The sequence below is a fragment of the Cydia amplana genome, chromosome Z (genome assembly GCF_948474715.1).
Source record: "Cydia amplana chromosome Z, ilCydAmpl1.1, whole genome shotgun sequence".
Lineage (NCBI taxonomy): Eukaryota > Metazoa > Arthropoda > Insecta > Lepidoptera > Tortricidae > Cydia > Cydia amplana.
The window spans coordinates 21,564,246-21,582,487 of NC_086096.1; the positions used below are offsets into that span (position 1 = coordinate 21,564,246).

The window sequence follows — 18,242 nt, forward strand, 5'->3', positions numbered from 1 at the left end:
AATTAAAATGGCCCGGGCCGCCAAATTTGTAAATACGCCTCTGACTGCTCTAAATTGAAAATGGCTGAATGGATTAGTCCAAAATATATACCAAGTGACTGTGAATATCCTCCATGTAATGTTAAAAAAGAATTAATCAGATATATCAAAAAATAAGAAAAGTACATCAAGTTGAAAAAGTATAATTTTCTGTTACATTAAACTGGAACTATTATTAAAACAAACAAAAAACCCGACAGTTTACATATATTTTCTCCAATATGCTCGGAAATGTTCACCTTATTGTAGCAAAAATAGTACGGGAAGTTCTACGTTATTGTCAAACTCTAATTAAAAAAAAATAAACTATCGCTGTCCTGTTCTAGCGGACGGGAATGAAAAAAACACTACAGTAATAACTTATTACCGCGCCGCGTCTACTCCGCCGCCGCTCCGCTACTCTACTCCGCTTCGCGTCGTCCGACAAAATCGAAACTCATCCACGAATTGTCCTTTCCCGGACTCTGCAATAATGTACTATTGTGGAATGGAAAATATTTTCACTATCTTTCATTTGATACCAGAAAAAAAAAACAATCCCCCCTCCATTTTTAGGGTTCCGTACCCAAAGGGTAAAAACGGGACCCACTAAGACTCCGCTGTCCGTCCGTCCGTCCGTCCATCCGTCTGTCACCAGGCTGTATCTCACGAACCGTGATAGCTAGACAGTTGAAATTTTCACAGATGATGTATTTCTGTTGCCTCTATGACAACAAATACTAAAAACAGTATTCTGTTTAAGTGTTTAAGTGTAAGTTGTAAAGATTTAAGTTGGGGCTCCCATACAACAAACGTGATTTTTGACCGAAGTTAAGCAACGTCGGGCGGGGTCAGTACTTGGATGTGTGACCGTTTTTTTGCTTGTTTTGCTCTATTTTTGTTGATGGTGCGGAACCCTCCGTGCGCGAGTCCGACTCGCATTTGGCCGGTTTTTTTATTAGCAGGCGCCATTTTCAAAATTTATATAGCCTACGTCACTACAACAATTCTGACAAATTCGACCACACCTCATATGTCAAAAACTGTCCAGCCCATAGAATTAGAATAGACAAGAACAACTGTCAATCTTCAAAAGTGCGACCAAAAATGAAATGCAAGTGTGTGCGTAAATTGTCTATGTGAGATCAAAAATAGTGATGTCATGTTACAACATATTAATAATCTGTCGGTGTTTGATTGCTTTATCGACTACTTTTTCAAATGTATTATTTTAAACGTTAAAATTCTACGACATTATGATGTATAAAATAAACTAGAGATGCCCCGAATAGTGGTTTTGGCCGAATAACGAATACCGAATATTCGGCCCCTCTCTCGGCCGAATACCGAATATTCGGCATGACATGCGAACATTTTGAGTCACAATTATTATGAAACCTGATCGCTAACAAAGCTCAACCTTAGCTAAGATATATTTTTGTTGAAAAGCATTAATGAATAGAGTCAAACAAAACAGACTCATGATAAAAATGAAATGTTTTTTAATCAAGAAATGCTCAAAAAAGGGTGTTCGTATTTACCAACTTTCCAAGAACACATTATAAATATTCCTACATAGTTTTTGGTTATTTTTATTCTGCAATTTTTCTTTTTAAGTAGGTGCAACAGATATTCGGTATTCGGCCGAATAGTAGGCAACATTCGGCCTAATACCGAATATTCGGCAAAGTGGCCGAATAGGCCGAATACCGAATAGTTGCCGAATATTCGCGGATCAAAATCATTACAGCCTTATCTTAGTCTAACTCTTACTGTGTTGGAAAGTGAAGTTTAAATTTACTGCTAAACATCTGCACCTTCAAAATGGTTTAACAATCGTTATTATTTGAAGTCGGTTATAAAGGTTAATATCTTAATTATGTCTCGTGAAGAAATGATTACATAGCTATTAATATACCGACAAGTTATCGATACTGTCATCTGAACATTTTGTCAAGCCCTAGCGTAAAGTAACAGTTTATGTTTTTACACAATATATTTTAAATTATTGAGTAATATGATAAAATATTAGCACACAAAGGAAGAAAAACTTATAATCAACTGTATAAACCGGCTTCTTACACTTTTTATGCTGTTAATTTGACAAAATATCGTTAAGAAAATTTCGCTCGGAATATCATTATTCCTCTGAAATAAGTATTTGCTAGGTTTATTTGGCCCCGTGACACTGAAATCCGGTACACTACAAGACACTATCTTCATTGTATTACTTTATCAAATAGTTTTCTTCCGAATTTGTGTATATTTTTCAAATTGAAAATTACGGTGATACGCTCTTGGCCGTCCGCGGCCGTCGTCAAACTCAAAAATGGTCACGTTTTCTCATTTGTAGTCTGACTCTTTCGCACTCATGCGATGTTCATATACTTGATGGCTTCCCTTTCGCACACTTCAGCTGTCTGTCAAGCGCGAGCGCGAAAATGACAAGTCTGTGGTCCAGCCGCTTGGGCTGTGTGGAGGGGGGGGGGGGGGGGGGGGGGTTTCTTACTCTAGCAATATGGGTACCAGCTGAAAGCTAGTGAAAAGACCATTTCAAAAATATATGTTAACTGTCGGGTTTTTTGTTTGTTTTAATAATAGTTACTTACAGTTTAATGTAACAGAAAATTATACTTTTTTCTACTTGATGTACTTTTCCTATTTTTTGCTATATCTGGTTAATTATTTTTTAACATTACATAGAGGATATTCACAGTCACTTGGTATGTATTTTGGACTAATCTATTCAGCCATTTTCAATTTAGAGCAGTTAGAAGTCAACTGTGGATTGTGAAATTTTTGAACGTTTTCTAATAATTTGTTAGACTAAGTATTGAAAATGTTACAGTATGTTATATATTTGTGATTTACTCACAAAGCCCTTTCATTTGGTACCCCACATGGTACGTTTAAACGAAAATAAAAATAAAGTTTGTACTGCAACTACCCCCATCACTTTCGCGCTTGTCATTTCATATATTTGTGTTCAGGGCATTACACTGAAGACGACATGAACGAAAACTAACCTAAAGCCTGAAAAAACGGCCTACTATATAAAGTACGGACAGATAAGTAGATGTAGTGAAATAATTAAAAAATTCCATAAATAACGATAATTTTCCTAAATGGTTAATTGAAAATCCCTCAAGAAACACTATAAAAAATTATTCTTGGTCATGTTTAAAAAAAACAAAATGTAAAGTTGAGTGTTTAACTCGGGTGAAAGGCGTCATTTCAGCCTCGGACTATTGGCGCTCTCACTGCGTTCGACCGCCGAACTACCTCGGCAGAAATGAGTGCCTTTCATCCCTTGATTAACAGTATTACGAGGGCTGATTGAAAAGTTCGCGGCCTGACCATTAAAAAAAAAACTTTTTATTTTTTTCTGCCGCCATTTTGAACTGTCATTATTCAGTTGTCATCCCGCGAAATTTCAATTGTAAGACATTGTAAAAATAAATTATACGTCTGATTTAAAAATAAGAGTCAACAGATTTTTCATAATGGTCAATTTGGAGCAACGTGCTGTAATTAAATATCTTCATAAAAAAGGATTGACTCCAAAACAAATTTTTGAAGATATGCAGTGTACATTGGGGCAATCCTGTCCATCATATACGACAGTAAAAAAGTGGGCAGCTGAATTCAAGCGGGGACGAGTCAATATCGCAGATGACCCTCGCCCCGGGAGACCAACCACTGCGACCAATCCACATAATGTGGCAATTATATGCGAGATGATAATGCAAGACCGACGATTAAAAGTAAGGGAAATAGCTGACATCGTAGGCAACTCCTATGAAAGAACCCAAAACATTATAGTCAACGAATTAGGTTTTTCAAAGGTGTCGGCGAGATGGGTTCCGAAGCTCCTTTCAGTGGAACAAAAAATCACTCGTCTAACAATTTCACGCGACTGTCTCGACTTGTTTGAAGCTGACCCTCAAGACTTTTTGGACAGATATGTTACTATGGATGAGACATGGGTCCATCACTACACGCCCGAGACTAAACAGCAATCAAAGCAGTGGGTTCGTGCTGGATCTCCGCCACCCAAAAAGGCAAAGGCCATATTGTCGGCGAATAAAGTCATGGCATCAGTCTTCTGGGACGCAAAGGGAGTAATAATGGTTGACTATCTCCAGAAAAGTACCACTATAAACTCGGACTACTATTGCGACCTTTTACGCCGATTACGAGAAGATCTGAAAGTAAAAAGACCTGGATTGTTGACAAAAAAAGTTCTCTTTCACCAGGACAATGCACGTGTGCACACGTCAATAAAATCGATAGCAGAAATTCACAACTGTGTGTTTGAATTATTGCCCCACCCGCCTTATTCGCCTGATTTGGCACCATCGGACTTCCATCTATTTCCAAATTTAAAAAAACACATGGGCGGTAAGAAATTTTTTACCAACGACGAGGTCCAAGCAGAAGTGGACACCTATTTTGAAGGCCTGGAGCAAAGTTTCTTCAAAAGTGGTATAATGGCTTTGGAATCCAGATGGAACAAGTGCAAAGAGCTCGACGGGGACTACGTAGAGAAATAAAAATCTTTGGATTTGATTTCATACTTAGGCCGTGAACTTTCCAATCACCCCTTGTAACACGAATTAATCGCACGAATATGCTATTTCAGTAATCAAAAAGTACTGAGGGTAACTGTAGTAGCATGACAAAAACGAACGTTTCCGAGAAAATACGATGGCAAAGGATTGTTAACTACATCTGTAAGTAAATGGGCGTTTTTAGGGTTCCGTAGCCAAATGGCAAAAAACGGAACCCTTATAGATTCGTCATGTCTGTCTGTCCGTCTGTCTGTCCGTCCGTATGTCACAGCCACTTTTCTCCGAAAATATAAGAACTATACTGTTGAAACTTGGTAAGTAGATGTATTCTGTGAACCGCATTAAGATTTTCACACAAAAATAGAAAAAAAACAATAAATTTTTGGGGTTCCCCATACTTCGAACTGAAACTCAAAATTTTTTTTTCATCAAACCCATACCGTGTGGGGTATCTATGGATAGGTCTTCAAAAATGATATTGAGGTTTCTAATATCATTTTTTTCTAAACTGAATAGTTTGCGCGAGAGACACTTCCAAAGTGGTAAAATGTGTGTCCCCCCCCCCCTGTAACTTCTAAAATAAGAGAATGATAAAACTAAAAAAAATATATGATGTACATTACCATGTAAACTTCCACCGAAAATTGGTTTGAACGAGATCTAGCAAGTAGTTTTTTTTTTAATACGTCATAAATCGCCTAAATACGGAACCCTTCATGGGCGAGTCCGACTCGCACTTGGCCGCTTTTTTTTTTGTTGTCCCAAATACTTTTTTTTTCAAATTTGGGATTTTTTATGTTATTTCTACTCAGAATCACGAGCTCTTTCTATCCTAATAGGAGAAAAAAAGTGTCCCAAAATTTCCATACATTTTTCGATCTTTCCATTACGCGACCGCCATACAAAGTCTATGAAAAATGGTGACGGAATGGAAAATACCTTAGGACACTTTTTTTCTCCTATTAGGATAGAAAGAGCTCGTGATTCTGAGTAGAAATAACATAAAAAATCCCAAATTTGAAAAAAGTGTTTGGGACAACAAAAAAAAAAGCGGCCAAGTGCGAGTCGGACTCGCCCATGAAGGGTTCCGTATTTAGGCGATTTATGACGTATAAAAAAAAACTACTTACTAGATCTCGTTCAAACCAATTTTCGGTGGAAGTTTACATGGTAATGTACATCATATATTTTTTTTAGTATTATCATTCTCTTATTTTAAAAGTTACAGGGGGGGGGAAACACACATTTTACCACTTTGGAAGTGTCTCTCGCGCAAACTATTCAGTTTAGAAAAAAATGATATTAGAAACCTCAATATCATTTTTGAAGACCTATCCATAGATACCCCACACGTATGGGTTTGATGAAAAAAAATTTTTTGAGTTTCAGTTCGAAGTATGGGGAACCCCAAAAATTTATTGTTTTTTTTCTATTTTTGTGTGAAAATCTTAATGCGGTTCACAGAATACATCTACTTACCAAGTTTCAACAGTATAGTTCTTATAGTTTCGGAGAAAAGTGGCTGTGACATACGGACGGACAGACAGACGGACAGACGGACAGACAGACAGACAGACATGACGAATCTATAAGGGTTCCGTTTTTTGCCATTTGGCTACGGAACCCTAAAAACGCCCAAATACGTCATAGTTCATAATGTATTTCCCACATATCATCATAACAATAATGTAACATAAGTACCTTTTGTTGCGAAATATATTTTGCACCGATTGGTCATATCATAAGATCAAAGGATTACTACTGGGATTTTTTCCCCAGTTACCAGTGGTAAACGGTGGGAAAAAAATTCCCAGTAGTTGCCAACTTGCCACTGGTAACAACTTGGTGGTAACTAGTGGGAATAACCCAATTGTTTTATTACCCTACTGTAATAGAACCATTATTAGCGATAACATTCATCAGCGCAAATCTTGCGCAACTAGGTAATATCTTTCTTCAACCATAAATAATATCCAGATTTACAAGCATCGCAATGAATTATGGTTCAGGTAGATACTAAAGCAATATGCAATGATAAGCAGGTTTGACTAAGGTTCGCAACACTTGTGCATTAGGGTGGAGCGTCGTTGTATGGGAAAAAATAAAAATTTGATTATCAATGTGGAACCGGTACAAAAAGTTGCAGTTTGTCATGTAGATTATAGTGATTATATCAAGTTTCAAAATAAACACTACTTTTAGCCCTCTACCCAGCCGCTAAAGAAATTAATAAAGGTACATTTTCATCAATTATTTAAATATACTATTTCACTAATATGTGTACATTTTATTGAAATTGTATAATACTTAATAAGCGTGTAATAAGTTATTACCAAAATTTTTGTGCCTTTTTCAATATTTATGAAATAATAAAATTTCAAACTTTCATATTAAACTGCAATTTCATGCAAAACAAGAAAAATGCTCCAGTGTAAAAAAAATATATGAGTTATTTTTTTTAGACGTTCTTGTGGCAAAGTAACGGTGTTATTGATTACGAAAAGTATCATTTTACTGCAAAAAATGGGTTATTTATATGTTTAAATGAGCGTCAAATTTTGCCCTTCGGCGTCGCTTACGCCCTTTTTGGGTCATGTTCACACGTATGTTAGGCATATATTTACTTTTACTAGTAGTATTTTTATTATCTTATCACGTTCAAAATAGTTTTCACGGTTCTGTAATTAGTTGTAAACTCCAATTTGTGAACAGTATCCGGGTTAAAGGGCCTTTTCCATAAAACCTCGATTTACGTGGTTTTACCGTGTCATAAAAATATACGTTATAAACAAAAACAAGTATAGGAATCGAGTATATCTGTAACAAAAAGATGTTATTTAATGAATAAAACTTGTTATAAAAAAATAAGCATAAATTAAATTAATTAAAAATATACATATATTGCTATATATAATCGAATAGTAGAGGGCTAAAAGTATATACCAATATTTTTTTTATTATTTTTCCCTTAAATAATAAAAAATTAGACATCCTTTTAGAGGGGTTCCATTGCTATATTCAAGAATTTTGGATTTCGCTCCACCCTATTGTGCATGTTATATTTAAACTTATCAGTATCACTTATGTTAGGAACGGCGTGTCCTCAAGGGTTTACCCCCCACCCTCTAACATAATTAAGAAAAGCTATAACTCCTTAGTGAGTTAAACCTTTTTTTTTCACAATCCATAACTCCCGCGGGAACAATACAGGCCTTTATTCTTCAAAACACCTGCATGAAATAAGATTTAATTTTCAAAATGGAATAAATTAGTTATTTAGAATACCGGTCCGAGAAATTAACTAAATTTAAGCTCAGGGTATGCACACTTAAAAATAACGAAGCTTAAAAAAAAAACATGTTTAAGTAGTTGCAGAAATTGTAAGAATGATAAATAATTGTATTGTTAAATAATCTAGGTAGCAATTAGCAGTAGGCATACCGAGGGTAGAGATCAATCTCTCATCAGGGCAAAATTGTTCTATCAAGAGCTGAACAGCACGCTCGTCATCTTCTGGTGGAAGGTCTTCAATAGTCCATACGATTCCGTCGGCTTCCCATTTATCCCACAAGAGAGGACAGCTAGAGCCCCACACTCTTTTGAATGCCATAGTTAAATTATGATCTTCTTATCTGAAAAGTAATTATACTTGGTCAAGCAGATCTTGTCAGTAGAAAAAGTCGGCAAATTTGAAAAATGTAGGCGCGAAGGGATATCGTCCCATAGAAAATTTGAATTTCGCGCCTTTTTCTACTGGCAAGATTTGCTTGACCATCTATAATTTACTGTGTTTCATTATGAACGTCAACGTATTGAGACCATCGGCCGAATATTCGGTAAAATTATCGTGATGTTTTAACGTGTATTTTGAGAATAAAAAGTTAGGTAATCTGTGATTCAGGTATTTTGACACAGTTCCGTTTCAGACATGAAACGAAATTAAGGTACAATGAAATCGAAGCGTTGCATTTTGTTTTTATTTATAAGAAAGTTTGAAAAAGCTGGTTAATGCTAGAAATTAACTGCTATGCCTTTATGTTATAAAGCCAAATGTACAAAGTACCTAAACTAATCACTCACCTTGTAAATGTAGTATTTTTCTTAAAAATCCAATACCTATTCTGATGGTTCTTGGACAGTCCGGTTACCTACCGTCAAGTGGAACAGTTATAATAGGACTGAATTGAATGCAACTACAGCCATGCAGTGCATGTACGCGTAGCAGACGTACCAGTGAATAGTCTATTTTTAGCATCCGGCTTAAGAAATATAGGCAACCGAGTAATGAGTGTCATTCATTAATTTAATAACAGTATATTAGTTGATGACTGCCATGACTGGTTACAGTTGAAGACAATACGAAATAAGTTTATCAGTAGGTACATCTAGTCCTACATTACGACAACGGTGCACGAACGATAAGCACATTACCAACATTACGTAACTAGGTCGAAAATTTAAAGGGTCATATTTAGTACCTACTGTAAAACGTACGATACACGGCGAATTTCCTATTTTTCGCACTTGTATCGTAAATAACTAATAATACTAATACTTACTGCGCTTGTATTTTATCTTTTGCACGTAAACAAAAACAACGGCTCAATTTAGGGTGAAGTCACATCTATCAGCATCGAATCGCATTTTGTAATACAAAAACGCAATTTTGTATGAAGATGCGTCCGCACTCATTCATCCTTTCGCATCGATTCAGCTTCAGCATTAAATGCGTATAAGTGTGGCCTGGCGTAATGGATATATTTATACAGGGTGTTTCCTGTAACAGGAGCAATAAATTAAACTGTAAGCTGTACTCCTCAAACTGACCAACATTTGTTCAGCAACTTTTGAAAATAACTCATGTTTTAATTTTTATTACACTTTAAAGTTTATTCTCAGACGCAATGTATTGCAAATTTTGTTATGTTTAAAGCGTGACAAGCAACGTCAAACACACTGATGTCAGCGTACATTGAGGGCAATATTTATTTTGTATGAAAAAGAGGAAGTCTAAAGGATTCATCATTTTTAAAAGTTGCTGAAAAAATGTTAGTCAGTTTGAGAAGTACAGCCTTTAGTTTAATTTATTGCTCCTTTTACAGGAAGCACCCTGTATATCCATACCTAATAATACCTATACAGGGTGCTTCTGTTATCACTGACAAAACTCTGAGGGGCTAACCCTAAGATGTAGGTTAAAAACTCCTTTTAAATAAAATAACAGCCCCCAGGGCAAAAATGGTCACGAAATTCTAATATTTACAACTTTGGGAGCAAAACCAAAACATTTTATCAAATAGCAAAGCAGTTATTGACAGAAATACTTTTTAATTTATAACGTAATAATAAATTAAGTTTAATCGGAACGACGCTATTATTATTCATCCCCTTCTTCGCCCTCTTCTGCTTCTTCGCCCTCTTCTGCTTCTTCGCCTTCAAATTCCTGATCAATGAGTGTAGCATCTTGATATTGTTGGTATTCGGATATGAGATCACTTAAATTATTATCTGCTTCAGCAAATTCAGATTCGTCCATTCCTTCGCCTAAATACCAATGTAGAAAAGCTTTACGACTAAACATAGATGCAAACTGCTCAGAAATTCTTTTGAATAATTCTTGAATAGCAGTTGTATTGCCAATGAATGTTGAAGACATCTTAAGACCTCTCGGGGGAATATCGCAAACAGCCGTTTTTATATTGTTTGGTATCCATTCGACAAAAAATTCTTTGTTTTTATTCTGAACGTTAAGGATTTGTTCGTCTACCTCTTTCATGGACATACGGCCGCGGAAGACAGCAGCGACGGTAAGATACCGACCACGGCGTGGGTCGCAAGCCGCCATCATATTCTTAGCGTCGAACATTTGTTTGGTTAATTCAGGCACCGTGAGTGCGCGATATTGCTGGTTACTACGCGATGTCAGTGGTGCAAAGCCCGGCATAAAGAAATGCAACCGCGGGAACGGCACCATGTTGACTGCAAGTTTACGGAGATCTGCGTTCAATTGCCCGGGAAAACGAAGACAAGTTGTTACTCCTGACATTGTCGCTGACACCAAGTGGTTGAGATCCCCGTATGTTGGAGTTTGAAGTTTTAATGTCCTGAAGCATATATCGTAAAGAGCTTCATTGTCTATGCAAAATGTCTGGTCCGAATTTTCTATTAACTGATTAAGAGAAAGGGTTGCATTATAAGGTTCAACAACAGTATCTGAAACTTTAGGACTAGGTACTACTGTAAAAGGAACTATAATTCTGTCAGGATATTCTTCTTTTAAGTTAGATAACAGTAGTGTTCCCAATCCCGAACCTGTACCGCCGCCAATAGAGTGAACTATTTGAAATCCTTGAAGACAGTCACATCCTTCCGCTTCTTTCCTTACAACGTCTAGAACAGTTTCAAGCAGGTCAGCGCCTTCAGTAAAATGTCCTTTTGCCCAATTGTTGCCTGCTCCAGCATAGCCGGACACAATATTATCAGGGCGGAACAACTCCCCATACGGCTCAGAACGCAAGCTGTCCATCGTGCTTGGTTCAAGATCAACCAGTATTGCTCGAGGGACATATCTCTGGCAAGCTGCCTCATTGTAGTAAACATTAATTCGTTGTAGTTGGAGATCTGAGTCACCGTGATACTCACCGCTGGGATCAATGCCATGCTCGTCACTGATCACCTCCCAAAACTGTAAAGTTAAAAATCTAATCTAAATAAATTAAAAATAATTTTTCAAATTACTGGAGTTACATAAATGTGTTTTTTTCATAAATATTGCAATTTAATGTTATTCGTTATGGATTATTATGAACGTATGCAAAGTGTGCGATTGAAAGTAATATCTAACATAAGGAAAAATCATGACCATACGTCCATTACTTTAAGTACCTACCTACTGATTATGATGTCTTTTTGATTTCCTCGTATTCGATACTAGCTGTTGCCCGCGATTTCGTACGCGTGGATTTCTATATTGGTGGTTATATATTCTACATTAGCTTAGAATAGTATGCAGCAAAATATTGCAGTAGGGCGGTTAATCATTTGTTAATTATTAATATTATATAACGCATGAGACTTGTCTTTCACAACCTACGAAGTTTCTAGCCCCTAACTAAATAAAATTGTTCTCGGTATACCTAATCCCTCTCAACGCCCTTAGAATATTTTTATGTCCTCTATTTGACCGAAGCGTAGCGAAGGTCTACGTTTTGACTCGGGCATTTTGCTTTTGTATGTCCGGATGTTCTCCTCTACAGGTCGCAATTCTTAACAGATTTTCGTGAAATTTTGTGACCGAATTCTATGACTAAATAAAATTTTTTTGTCGATCCGGTTTTTGGATTTTTTTCAAAATGGCGGAGTCGTGATAGCTTCCGCCTAAACAAATAGTCGTATCGGTATCATAAGAGTTTTTTCTTTTTGAGATATGTTTATAGATTAAATGGCCAAAAATTCAGAAAAATTGTATCGCTGGATTTGGCGGTATTTAGATATTTAGTTTTTACTTGAGAATGAGTAGCTAAATTTCGTCAGCTTTAGTAAGAACTATAATGGCGTATTTTGCAAACGTTCGCCTTTTTGTTTGCACCGGGAGGTCCCTGGTTCCATCCCCAGTAATTCTATACTGCTACATAACTTTTTGTATTTTTTTTATACTTAAATTTCGTATAGTTGTTTTTTATTTAAAAAAATTTAAAATTTCGAATTTTTTATTTATCAAGCGCGGGTTAAGCGTATTCGCTTAACTTTTGTTTGTAGCTTTATGTAGTTTTTAATTTTTTGTTTATATTACATGTACTATACCTATATTTTAATAAATATTTTTGCCGTACATTTATTCAGTTTTAAGCTCTGCTCGCGAGGTCTACAGCTCACAGAGCCACTAGTTAATAAAACCTACTACCTAACTACCTATTTACGAAGTTTGAAGTAAATAAATTTTGAACCCTATATAAACTTTCAACGCCTTTTTAATCATTTATGAAATTAATTTTTAAAAACGCTGAAATTACTTTTCTTGTATTCTAATAATATGTCTCTGTACAAAGATTCAAGCCCTGTTCTCACAAAAATGTTTGAACTCCATACAAACTTTCAACCCCCTTTTCACCACCTTGAGATATGAATTTTCAAAAATGCTGAAATTATTTTTTTCTGTTTTAAAATAATACCTTTTTACGAAGTTTCAAGTTCCTAGCTTAAAATAAAATTTGAACCCCGTACAAACTTTCAACCCCTTTTTAACCCTGTTAGGGGATGAATTTTACAAAACGTTGAAATTACTTTTCCTGTCTTCTAAATAATATCCCCAAATACAAAGATTCAAGTCCCGCGCTCGAAAAAATGTTCTATATCCATACAAACTTTCAACCCTTTTTTCACCACCTTAGAAGATAAATTTTCAAAAACGCTGAAATCAGCTTTCTTGTATTTAAATTTAATATTTATTTGCAAAGATTCAAGTTCCTAGCTTAAAATGAAATTTGCACCCCAAGACGAACTTTCATCCCCTTTTTAACCCCCATAGGGGTTGAATTTCCAAAAACGTCGCAATTACTTTATATTGTAATCGGCTATTATGCCTTTCTAAGAAGTTTCAAAGCATTTGTAATGGATTCAAACTTTCAACCCCTTTTTAACCCTGTAAGGGGATGAATTTTACAAAACGCTGTAATTACTTTTCCTGTCTTCTAATAATATCCCCAAATACAAAGATTCAAGTCCTGCACTCGAAAAAATGTTTGATAGGTATCCATACAAACTTTCAACCCCTTTTTAACCACCTTACGGGATACATTTTCAAAAACGCTAAAATTAGTTTTCATATATTTTAATAATATATCTTTTTACAAAGTTTCAAGTACCTAGCTTAAAATAAAATTTGAATCCCATACAAACTTTCAACACCTTTTTAACCCAGTTAAGGGATGAATTTTACAAACGTTGAAATTACTTGTATTGTCTTCTAATGATATCCCCAAATACAAAGATTCAAGTCCCGCGCTCGAAAAAATGTTCGATATCCATACAAACTTTCAACCCTTTTTTAACCCCCATAGGGGTTGAATTTCCAAAAACGTCGCAATTACTTTATTTTGTAATCGGCTATTATGCCTTTCTAAGAAGTTTCAAAGCATTTGTAATGGATTCAAACTTTCAACCCCTTTTTAACCCTGTTAGGGGATGAATTTTACAAAACGCTGAAATTACTTGTATTGTCTTCTAATGATATCCCCAAATACAAAGATTCAAGTCCCGCGCTCGAAAAAATGTTCGATATCCTTACAAACTTTCAACCCTTTTTTCACCACCTTAGGGGATGAATTTTCAAAAACGCTGAAATCAGTTTTCTTGTATTTAAATTTAACATCTATTTGCAAAGTTTCAAGTTCCTAGCTTAAAATAAAATTTGCACCCCAAGACGAACTTTCATCCCCTTTTTAACCCCCTTAGGGGTTGAATTTCCAAAAACGTCGCAATTACTTTATTTTGTAGTCGGCTATTATGCCTTTCTAAGAAGTTTCAAAGCATTTGTAATGGATTCAAACTTTCAACCCCTTTTTAACCCTATTAGGGGATGAATTTTCAAAAACGCTGAAATTGCTTTTCCTGTCTTATATTAATATACCCATATACAAAGTTTCAAGTCCCACACTCACAAAAATATTTGATCTCCATACAAACTTTCAACCCCTTTTTCACCACCCTGGGGGATGAATTTTCGAAAACGCTGAAATTAGTTTTCTTGTTTTTTAATATAATACATTATTACAAAGTTACAAATTCCTAGCTTAAAATAAAACTTGTACCCCATACAACATTTCATCCCCTTTTTAACCCCCTTAGGGGTTGAATTTTTCAAAATCGCTTCTTATCTCTTGTACACTTTATGAATGCAACCTAGTGTGCAAATTTCAACTTTCTAGCTTTTGTAGTTTCGGCTCTGCGTTGATGAATCAGTCAGTCAGTCAGTCAGTCAGGACACTTGCATTCATATATATATAGATAGACTAGCTGTTGCCCGCGACTTCGTACGCGTGGATTTGTATATTGGTGGTTATATATTTCTACATTAGCTTAGAACATTGTGCAGCAAGTGATTGCGGTAGGACGGTTAATCATTTGTTAATTATTAATATTATACAACGCATGAGACTTTGTCTTTCACAACCTACGAAGTTTCAAGCCCCTAACTGAATAAAATTGTCCTCGATATAATCCCTCTAAACCCCCTTAGAAGATTTTCATGTCCTCTATTTAATAAAACCTACTACCTAACTACCTATTTACGAAGTTTGAAGTTCCTAGCTTTAAATAAAATTTGAACCCTATACAAACTTTCAACCCCTTTTTAATAATTTTAGGGGATGATTTTTTAAAAGCTGAAATTATTTTTCTTGTATTCTAATAATATGCCTTTATACAACGATTCAAGTCCCGCACTCAAAAAAATGTTTGGCCTCCAAACAAATTTTCAACCCCTTTTTCACCACCTCGGGGGATGAATTATCAAAATCTCTGAAATTAGTTTTCTTCTCTTTTGATAAAATACATTTTTACAAAGTTTCAAGTTTGTAGCTTTAAATAAAATTTGAACCCTATATAAACTTTCAACCCCCTGTTTTAACCCTGTTAGGGGATTAATTTTACAAAACGCTAAAATAACTTTCCCTGTCTTCTAATAATATCCCCAAATAGAAAGATTCAAGTCGAGCGTTCGAAAAAATGTTTGATATCCATACAAACTTCCAACCCCTTTTTCACCACCTTAGGGGATGAATTTTCAAAAACACTAAAATTAGTTTTCTTGTATCTTAATTTAATGCCTTTTTGCAAAGTTTCAAGTTCCTAGCTTAAAATAAAATTTGCACCCTAAGACGAACTTTCATGCTCTTTTTATCCCCCTTAGGGGTTGAATTTCCAAAAAATAGCAATTACTTTCTTGTATATGGCTATTATGCCTTTCTAAGAAGTTTCAAAGCATTTGTAATGGATTAAAACTTTCAACCCCTTTTTAATCCTGTTGGGGGATGAATTTTACAAAACGCTGAAATTATTTTTCCTGTATTTTAATAATATCCCGAAATACAAAGATTCAAGTCCCGCGTTCGAAAAAATGTTTGATATCCATACAAACTTTCAACCCCTTTTTAACCCTGTTAGGGGATGAATTTTCAAAAACGCTGAAATTACTTTTCCCATCTTATAATAATATCCCCATATACAAAGTTTCAAGTCCAACACTCACAAAAATATTTGATCTCCATACAAACTTTCAACCCCTTTTTCACCACCTTGGGGGATGAATTTTCAAAAACGCTGAAATTACTTTTCCCGTCTTATAATAATATCCCCATATACAAAGTTTCAAGTCCAACACTCACAAAAATATTTGATCTCCATACAAACTTTCAACCCCTTTTTCACCACCTTGGGGGATGAATTTTCGAAAACGCAGAAATTAGTTTTCTTGTTTTTTAATTTAATACCTTTTTACGAAGTTTCAAGGTCCTAGCTTAAAATAAAATTTGCACCCCAGGACAAAGTTTCATCCCCTTTTTTACCCCCTTAGGGGTTGTATTACCTAAAACGTCGCAATTCCTTTTTTTTTGTCATCGGCTATTATGTCTTTCTAAGAAGTTTCAAAGCATTTGTAATGGGTTCAAACTTTCAACCCCTTTTTAACCCTGTTAGGGGATGAATTTTCAAAAACGCTGAAATTACTTTTCCCGTCTTATAGTAATATCCCCATATACAAAGTTTCAAGTCCAACACTCACAAAAATATTTGATCTCCATACAAACTTTCAACCCCTTTTTCACCACCTTGGGGGATGAATTTTCGAAAACGCAGAAATTAGTTTTCTTGTTTTTTAATATAGTACATTTTTACAATGTTTCAAATTCCTAGCTTAAAATAAAACTTGCACCCCATACAACCTTTCATCCCCTTTTTAACCCCCTTAGGGGTTGAATTTCTCAAAATCGCTTCTTAGCTCTTATACATTTTATAAATGCAACCTAGTGTCCAAATTTCAACTTTCTAGCGTTTGTAGTTTCGGCTCTGCGTTGATGAGTCAGTCAGTCAGTCAGTCAGTCAGTCAATCAGTCAGGACACGTGCATTTATATATATAGATAGATATAGATAGATAGATGAAAAGTAGGTTGTTTAACTCGGGGGAAACGCACCAAAGCATCATTTCATCCCTTTGTCAACAATCTTAATTCTATACTACTAACTCCAGCTTAGCCCATTGTGATGGATGGGTAAATACGGAACCCTACACTGAGCATGGCCCGACATGCTCTTGGCCAGTTATTGTATGGTTGTTATTGTTACCTTAGAACTCCGCAAAAAAACTGACCTTAGATCCTATCTGATTTCCGCATCGTCCAATTTGTACGTGAACTATTTCTCGCATTATTGACAAAGGACACTACAATTTTTACTGTTAAAAAACTTAAATTATACTGATATAAAATAACAAAATAAAACGATTGTATACTAATCTAAATACACTAACCTAATAACTAAAAAAAAGTGTTTATTTCATGGCCTATTAGTTACACTAACATTATTTCAGCATGGCCATGCATTTCGTACTTAGACTAGGTAGTAGGTACCTATAGCTGGTATAATCATAATCCTACTCTCCTCAGCCAAATAGCGCTATCTTAGACGATAATTCATTTTTTTACTCGTCGACTTAAGACTTCGTGTACGAAAGTGAAATCCGGTAGTGTCCGACCGAAACATGTTTTTTTGCCGAAACCGAAACCGAATGTTCGGCTTTGACTCTAGTTTCGGCCGAAACCGAAACCGAAACTTTTGAAGACTTGTTAAAATCGTTTAAAAAATGTCATAAAAATTTAAACTCATATTAAGGGGCTGTCAACACCCAATGTCCTTGAAATTGATGTTACTTAAGGGGCTCCGCCACGCCAATGACCTTCGATCTGAATCCCTTAGTTTTCTTATGTTTTTTGTAGCTTATCATATAAACAGCAACGGCTTTAAGCAATATAGTATTCCATATTTACTTCAGAGTTGAACAATTTAAGGCCAAAAAACTGGTTTTCTGGCCATAACTTTTGTGTTAAATTTCTTTCAAAATCCGGTAGACAATAATGGAGATAAAGATTGAAGAACCGAATGAACCGATAGCCGTTTGTCTTATAAAAATCTATCTGTAGTGCAAAAAAAGTAGGAGATACGATTCAAAACTTGTCAAAAATCGATGAAAACCGCAGGTAGCCCCTTGTTAAAACTACACTTTAAAAACCCAAAAATTTATTAAAAGAAACAGCGAGAGAACAATTTTGCTTAATCACTAACGTCAAAATCTGATTTTTCTCATCCACCCTCATTTAGTCATTTGACTTTTATTAATAAAAACGGGTAGTTAAGTAAATGTTGCTAGTTGAATGAATGGATCCAGATTTGGATATTTTTTCATTAAACATGCCGCGGCCTAAGGACTATATGGGTCCTTTAAACCGTGGAAAATACAAACCTTTTAATGTAAATAGAGTGAGGATCTACAAAATAAGACTATAGACTATCACTTAATTAAGGCTCTGAAGCAGCTAGAGGCAGAGGGCACAGTTTAGTAACTGGTCTCTTAAACACCCGATCCTTAAATTGTAAGGAGA

At 35.4% G+C, this 18,242-nt stretch overlaps 1 protein-coding gene across 1 annotated transcript; it reads right to left on the reverse strand.

Moving 5' to 3' along the window:
- Positions 1 to 9,896: 9,896 nt before the first annotated feature.
- Positions 9,897 to 17,163, reverse strand: LOC134660828 (tubulin beta chain-like). Its single transcript, XM_063516656.1, has 2 exons — positions 16,955 to 17,163; positions 9,897 to 11,274 (listed from the first exon to the last, which is right to left on the reverse strand). The coding sequence occupies exons 1-2, from the start codon at positions 17,009 to 17,011 to the stop codon at positions 9,967 to 9,969; spliced, it is 1,365 nt and encodes a 454-aa protein (XP_063372726.1). The 5' UTR covers positions 17,012 to 17,163; the 3' UTR covers positions 9,897 to 9,966.
- Positions 17,164 to 18,242: the final 1,079 nt, after the last annotated feature.

What these genes read in the sequence shown, in the direction of transcription:
- LOC134660828 (XM_063516656.1), bottom strand. Translation starts at nt 17,011, where the DNA reads ATGCGAGAAATAGTTCACGTACAAATTGGACGATGCGGAAATCAGATA. An exon ending in GAAATCAGATAGGATCTAAG is followed by an intron (nt 11,275 to 16,954) that starts GTCAGTTTTTTT and finishes TTAACTTTACAG; the next exon opens with TTTTGGGAGGTGATCAGTGA.